This window comes from Entamoeba invadens (genome assembly GCF_000330505.1).
Source record: "Entamoeba invadens IP1 unplaced genomic scaffold scaff_1105074725507, whole genome shotgun sequence".
NCBI classification, from domain to species: Eukaryota; Evosea; order Mastigamoebida; family Endamoebidae; genus Entamoeba; species Entamoeba invadens.
In genome coordinates this window covers 1442-10026 of record NW_004191677.1, presented here as the reverse complement: position 1 = coordinate 10026, position 8585 = coordinate 1442, and the positions used below count along the sequence as shown (strand labels likewise).

Below are 8585 nucleotides of genomic sequence, written 5' to 3'. Positions count from 1 at the left end.
TTGTGTAATGTCAATTATTGACAGTAGCAACTTTCTGTTTTTAAAAAACACAATTTTGGTATTAACATTTTTTTCTTTACCATAATTTTTACAATACTTGTTTATTAGTGAAGTCTTACCTACTTTTTCTGGACCAACTACTAATATTTTGACGGTTAAAGTGTCTTTTGGATTGAATTCATTAGACATGTTTTATAGTTTAAATTCAGATTTTTATTAAATGATAAATTTTATTTATTTTTAGTAATTCAATTTCAAAATAATTACCATATTTATTATAATTATTAGTTTAACTAAATTGTCTTAGTTTTTTTTATTATTTAATTTATTTTCTAACTGTAGAACTACTGCGAAAAATACACCAAAAAAGTCATAAATTAAGAAATGGGTAAAAACGTATAATAATGGTATAAACCAAAACAATATTTTTTAAGTTTTGAAATTTTTCTCAATTAATTACAGTTCAAAAATTCAAAAATAATAATTAAAGTTTTGAAGAATGATTTTATCAATAAAATCATTCAAAAATATCATTTCCCCAAAACATTTTAATAACATATTTTCATTTTATTGAAAATGTTGCGTTAGATTTAAATAACAAAATAAATATTTAAATTTACATATTATATTTTTGATTAACCTGTTATATATTATAAATAAATGAATATAATCAAATGTTTATTTTACATTAATTTGATTGTTTAACTTTTACAAGTAATTTTTTTTATTTTTTGGCTTTCGATTATATTATTTTAAACCATACATCTTTGTTGTATATTGGCAACAAAGATGTCAATAAACAAACCCGATTTAAACGTATTATTTTAAAATAAAAGTGTTACAACAAATAAAATTCTCGATTTGTTTTTCTGTTAAATAAAAGTAGTTTATAATATTCATTTTTTCGAACATTGTTTATAATTTGTTAAATTTTATAACAATATGTTTGTGTATAAAATAATAAAACAAACGCATATAATTTAAATGTTTATTTACACTGGTATCAATATTTAATTTTAAAATTTTTGTTGATAAGAATTGATAAACAAAACACTTCCGTCTTTAAACTGTTCTTATAGTTTTAAACATTTTAAGAAAAATTTAATACTTTATACCCATTCGATCAAAAAGTATCAATTGAGTATATTCCGGATTCATAGTTAACAGTGCCATACATTTAATTATATCTATATAATTGAAATCAAGTAAATCAAGTGGAAGTAATTGAAAATGGATTATGTTCTTTGTCCATCTGTAAATATATACAAATGATGATTATTTTATAATTATTTTATTAAACAGAGTTGGGGTTTAAAGTTATCGACAACCAATATAAAAATATTGTATTTTAACTACATTAAAATTTATTATAAAAATTGTAAAAACCCAATTCAAAAACAACTATTTATAATGGTATTATAATATTTTGATTAAAAGTTTTCTTTGTAAATTACTAAATTCTCATTAAAATAAACAACAAACATATTATTTTTGTACTTTATATACAGTTGGAGGAAATAAAGGGATGCTAGAGAAAGGAGAATGCTCGTTATTATTTGTTATAACCAATACTCACTAACCAATAAAATTTAAAAAAAACTAAAATAAAATTATTAAAGAGTAGCATCCTACTTTTTTTCTCAGCATTTCTTTATTTTTTCCTACTGTACATGTAACAACACTGATTATAAAATTAAACAAAAAATATTATTATTGCAATAAACAATTTTACACAGAATTAAAAATTACATACTTACAGTATGGAGAATAATATGTCTTGCGGGAACTAATTTGTCTACACCTTTAAATAGTAAAAGTTATTAAATTTTATTATACTCAAAATATTTATTAGATTTATTCAGATCAAATTTTTAAATAACATTTCTTTTAAAACATTACTTCCAACAAATCATTAAAAAATAACTATGTTTTTGTTCGTGACACGTTTATTATTATTTAAAACGGGACATTACAGTGTTGAGGATGGAAAATAAAAAATTAAGACACCACACTTTGAAACACTAGAAAAAACCAAGCATTGATATGATTGATAATACAATTGACACTTCCTTACGAAGAATCAATAAACAACAGTCAGAAAAAATTATATTGAACAAAAATATAATAAAAATTAAGTTAATAATTGCGCATAAAAAGTGTTTCTACTGTGACCATTCTTTCCGAACCTCACTCCAATTTTCAGAGTAAAGCATTTGCCTCAATACTTTTTAATAAAGTTCACCTCTACGCGACCGTTTGTGCTTTCCCATGTCAACACATCCTTGTCCGTACTGCGTGGACGCGGATGTTATTCCACCCCGCTTGCGGGGGAAGGGGGTCAGAAAGAATCCGCGCCGAAAGAGGACCGGAAAGTGTGGAACGGGTGCACATACATACTGTTGAAGCGCGACTTCCGGAGCCTTCTTTTCGATGATGTTTCACTTGGTATCTACTGACTCAAGGTGACTGTTCGTCATTATTTGAATTTGATACCAGACCAATTATTAACTTGATTTTTTGCATATTATTTAAAATAGAAAATAATATGCAATAATAATAATGTAAAAAACTATCCTTGGTTGTGCTGGTCCATAAACACTTTTGTATGATGCTATTAAAAACATAAACAAAGCAAACAGTTGATACAGTGAACACCAACAACATTAACATATTGTTAATAAATCAATTTTTATAATTGTATTTTCGAGTTTTAGTGGGATAATTATTTTAGTTTGGGTTGTTTGGTTTATAATTAGAAAGTAGACAAATTACGAATTTGGAGATGGAACTGAATAAAATTTTGGGGAAATTGTGACTTAAAATTGGGAAATTGAGATGCTAATAGGTTTATAAGACAAATTAGTTGCCCATATGTATATCCATATATATATAATATAAGAATGATAAATGGATAAAACACTTACAAAAATATTATTATACAAATCTGTCAATTTTTATCAAATTTGATAAACTAAAAAAACATAAACAATTATAAATTATGAGTATATGATTTACAAATTTTACTAAAGTCATTCTTTAAACCGTGCAACTTTGACGTGTCAGTGCAACTTTGTTTATATTATAATTATAATAAAACAATTATATGTTTTTTATAAAAAAAACATACAAACAAATTTCTTTAAAACTATTACTCTAATTAATATACTATAACTAAACTATAACTAAAGTTGCACAATTTTTCTCAATTAGTTTTTTGGGTTGCACCATTCAACAGTCTCGTGTTTATCGAAATTTTGCAGCGAAAAAGTCTTTGAATCACACGAATTGGCTTGTCTCATTATTTTCTTTTATAAACGAGATGTTTAACATCTGCGCTATTCAAAATCAATATACAACACTGTTTTATTCGTTCTGTATGACAACTGGAATTCTGGATTTTTAATGTTTTTATTAGAACGAGCAGTTGAACTTATCATTTAAATATCGAGTTATATTTTATGTTGATTTATAACCTAATTCCATTTTTGTTATTGTTTTTGTTATTGTTGAAAAATAGAGTTTCACCTTTGTTGTGAGTAAAGGCGATCACGGTGAATCTATTTATGTTGATTATTTTGGCTTTTTTACTCAGGAAATAAATATAGAACGATTATTAATAAAAATGAAAAATTTAGAAAATAATTTTTTACTTATAAAAATACAACATACTTTGCTCCAAATATAAAAAACAAAATAATTGCAAAATAATATTTTATATTTTGAATCAGTTTCTTAACGTTTTCTGTTATAAAAAATAATTATTGTTATTTTTTTAATAAAAAGTTTAATATATTTACTAAATTATATAGTTCAAATAATTATTTTTACAAATAAATATAAAAACCGCAATTGAGTTGTGTGAAGGGGGAATTTGTATTTATTGATGGAAAAGTGTTTCCGTTGATCTTGCGGAGACTTTGGATACATCTCCGTAGCTAGTTAGTTACAATTAACACAACAATGAAAGTCCTCCGCTATTTTTTATTAAAACTTTTTTGTTAAAAAAAACGTGAAAAAATTTGAAATAGTATATTCAATCGTAAATAATCTATAATACAAAATCATCATCTATAAATAAAATGTGCATTTTTCATCATCTAAATATAGAACAATTAACATAAAAAAAGAAAAAAAACACAATGTACTAATAATTTGTATTATTATATATAATATCGTAATAGTACACCATTCATAATCATTTATTATATCATTTAAATTATTACAACATTTGTAATTTGATCAATAAACGTAAACTTATTTTGAAGAAACTTGACACGCGTGATACAGTTAACACTTAACCATATTTAAATTTATTTGTTAAATAATCAAATGTTTACAGATAAACATACTTTAATATGAATTGTCAAAAGTACCCAATTATTGATAAATTTGTTATTTTTTGATAGTATGTTTATTGTGTTTAATTGACATTATTTTTTTAATACACAATACATACATGTATTTGTTCAAAATTAAAACAATATTAAAACAGTTTTCAAAGGTGTTGTATTTGTATTTCAAACTATATTGTTAAAGATAGGTTATGTTTGTTTTTTTAATAAACAATTCTGATAATTCACAAATTCATTGAAAGTTTTTTGTATTTGTTCGTAAACATTAATAACAAAACATAATATACATATTATAATTATCAATCAAATTTATATTGCTTGTAATTTATGTTTATATCATTCTCGTGTTATTTCAATCAAGAAAATGAATATTTAAGCTTGTTATATTAAGATACAACCATTTTGAGTGTTTTTCAAATAGATTTGATTCTGTTTCATTAAAAAGTATAAAAACTTATTTTGAATGTTTAAATACATAATTGGAATATATGTATTATTTTTGTATATTGTAATTTTTGATAAAATGATTGTTAATTCAAGGATTTGTAAATAAATATCATTTTTTACAAATAATAAACTGATATTTAATTTGAACAACACAAATTCTTGTTCAAATTTAGTTTAAAATATCAATAAATATTTTTACTATTATTCAATAATAATTCACATTAAAAAATGTTAAAACCGTTAATGTATTGATGTTATATCATTGTTTCAAGCTCTGTCACTTGTTTATATGATATTTTATAATAAAATGTCGAACAATAAAAATTTAGTTACATCAAATATTTTAACAATCAATTTATGATGAATAGCAAAAACAACAAATTGTGATAACAATCAAACATTGTTATTGACTATTCGATTTTTTATTGTTGGTGTTACAATCGATAAATGTGATAAACATGTTATAATCAATAATTTAAATGAAATAATAAATGATTATGAATGGTGTACTATTACGATATTATATATAATAATACAAATTATTAGTACATTGTGTTTTTTTTCTTTTTTTATGTTAATTGTTCTATATTTAGATGATGAAAAATGCACATTTTATTTATAGATGATGATTTTGTATTATAGATTATTTACGATTGAATATACTATTTCAAATTTTTTCACGTTTTTTTTAACAAAAAAGTTTTAATAAAAAATAGCGGAGGACTTTCATTGTTGTGTTAATTGTAACTAACTAGCTACGGAGATGTATCCAAAGTCTCCGCAAGATCAACGGAAACACTTTTCCATCAATAAATACAAATTCCCCCTTCACACAACTCAATTGCGGTTTTTATATTTATTTGTAAAAATAATTATTTTTATTTTTTTAAAATAAGAAATAATCTTTCGATTGCAAAATAATAAATATATTTTGATTATATATACTATATATAATTAATTTAATAAATAAAAATATGTTTGTTTCTTAATTAGTAAAAAATATAGTTATTATTAAAAATCATCATCGTGTATAGTAAAATTAATTTTTTTCTTTGTTATTATTTTATAATTATCACCATATAAATAGAGTTCAAAATTCACTGTGATTTTTTATTTTCATAGTAATTTTCACACTTCATGATGATTATCAAATTCACTGTGATCGCCTTAAAAAACAAAGAAAAAATAAAATTGCACATTTATTCGGAATGACTTTATTATTATATTTTATACATATTTACAAATAATTAAAATTAAATCATTAATATATTACAATTAAAAATACATTATAAACTTATAATTATAATATAATAAAAATTGTCAAACAAAAAGCGAATAAAAAATAACCAAAAGACAGAAACAATTGAAAAGAAATTTTTTTATATTATGTAAAGACCTACGAAATACTTGCACGAAGCGAAATAACTGCACAAGCCTATGTGGCAATACGTTTTTTTCCAAAAATGGTCAAAAAGAATAAAAAAAATTTAAAAAAAATAATTTTGGAAAAGTTATGGAAATAATTGAATTTTCAATGGTCAAAAATGAATTAGAAAACGATTTTCGGTTTTATAGCAAGGTTCCCCAAATTAGGCTAAAAGGCGAGTTTGAAAATGATGATATTTTATCAATTTCAAAAGAAAAAAAATAAAAAAGACTTTTAATTTTTTTATAAATTAAATAACAAAAAAATAAATTATAATTACAAAAACAAAAGAAAAAGCACAACTAGTTCAAAATTTGGAGCTAATCGAAATCAATAGTTCTTTCTTTATTTTTTTCTTTTGACTCAAAGCATTGAGTCCGGTTTCTCTTATCAAACACGTGTTTATTCATTTATTGTTTATTTGTTTGTTGCCACATTTAATGTGTTACAATAAAACTTAGTAATAATTCTTTTGGTCAATAAAATTGTTTAAACTTAAACTATACGCCCGAATTTATTAACATCACAAACATTTTTTTTTGTTCTTGATATGTCAAAATGTAATATTTCATTGTTTTTTCGAGTCTTTTTTTTTCGAGGTGTTTTAATACTTTAAGTTTTCAGATCAGTTTAACTGTTTTTTTTAAATATGGTTTTTTTATTTATTAAATCGGGAAAATTTATTATTAATTTGACATTTTTAAAAATCTATTACAAATGATTTATAATTACAGTCAAGATAAAAAGTCGGATGCTGAGAAAATAGCGGATGCTAATCTAAATATAAATTTGTTTTGGTGTTTTTCTTTTTATTAATTATTTTAATGATTATTTATATTAAAATTTATAGTAATTATATAAATAGTAATATAAGTGGGATGTGGGTCTTAAATTAAAACTAAATATTTACTATATTTTATTTAAATATTTTAACAAACTAATAAATGAAGTTGAAACTCAGAACTGTTATTATCAAATTGAACAACAATATCACCTGTTTGTGCTTTTAAAGAGATTATTTAAGTGTTGGGTCTATTTTATTAATGAAAGATATATTCAATTATACATCCACATCAACTAACACATAGAACAGAGAAAGTGGAGGGAAAATGATAGTATTACATGAGAACGATGGAAGTAAAAGAACTCAATTGACGCTTCTACAAACTTTTAAAATATTATTTGGAAGAGGAAGTATGGTTTTATAATTCAAGGTGATGTCCAAGCTTACTTCTCCAAATCATTTCAAAATATAAATTCACACTGTTTCCATTGTGGAATGGTGTTGTGTGTTGACTACAGACTAAATGATTGTTTAAACTTGTTTTATTTCTAACTACTTTTTATTTAGCATAACAGCCGATAGTTTTTTATGTCTGCTTATATCAATCCATATAATTATTTATTCATTGTGCTATATGGTTATGATAGTATTGAAAATAAACATTAAACATATAACTTATAACGTCTTGGGAGAGTTGTCATTCGTCAAGTCAACATCAATATACATTTAAAAATTAATAAATAAGAATTTATCAAAAATGAAAGATATGAACAATTAACTGTTCAACAACAAAAACGAATGTTGTAATTTAATTTTTTGTTATAATAATAAAAATACTATAAATCAATCAAACTTTTAGAAGTATTAAAAATATTCATTTTTTGTACATATTATTTTTTGTTTGAAAAATAACCAATAGTTGCGAGCATCCGGCTTTTTCTTGCATCCCCTTATTTCCCCCTACTGTATATTAAGGGTTTCTTGAGGATAAGGTGTATCCTCAGGATTAAAGCTATCCTTATTTAAAAATATTTTTCTGAGGATACAAAAATCAAATCCATAAGGTTCAGTTCTCCATAAGGCCCACTTTCATAACTCAAGTTATAATTTACACTTCATATTTCGAGTCAAAATTCAATTTTTAAATAATGGTAATAATTTGTCATAAATGCCAAAAGATTAAAAACAATCAAAAAATCGTCACTTTATAATCAGTAAACAAAAACAATAATTATATCTCGCGAACTTGAGACGGGAAATAACAAAACATGAATTAAACTTGTTCATATTATGATTATATACTTATTGAAATTATTTCCGAATCCGTCTTTATAACATAATAATTGAAATTTACGTTTAAATTGATAATTGTTTTTTTATCAAAGTGAAAATTGAAAAAGTCGAAAACACTGATTTTCTAAAAATGTGATTTTAAAATAACAAATTTATTAATAATTTTGTAATTTATGCAATTATTCAAATTTATTATAATAACAAAGTTAATCATATTGTGTATATTTTAATATGATTGTTTCATTTTGATATTAACTTGTGTTTTAAACAGATTTACAGTTCT

The 8585-nt window shown here is 22.8% G+C and overlaps 1 protein-coding gene across 1 annotated transcript; it reads right to left on the bottom strand.

Annotated features, from left to right (window-relative positions):
* Window positions 1-189, bottom strand: EIN_298190 (hypothetical protein; the record flags this gene model as incomplete). Its single annotated transcript, XM_004183329.1, has 1 exon — window positions 1-189. A coding segment is annotated over one exon (189 nt), but the record flags the coding sequence as incomplete, so codon positions are not given.
* Between the last annotated feature and the right edge of the window lie 8396 nt (window positions 190-8585).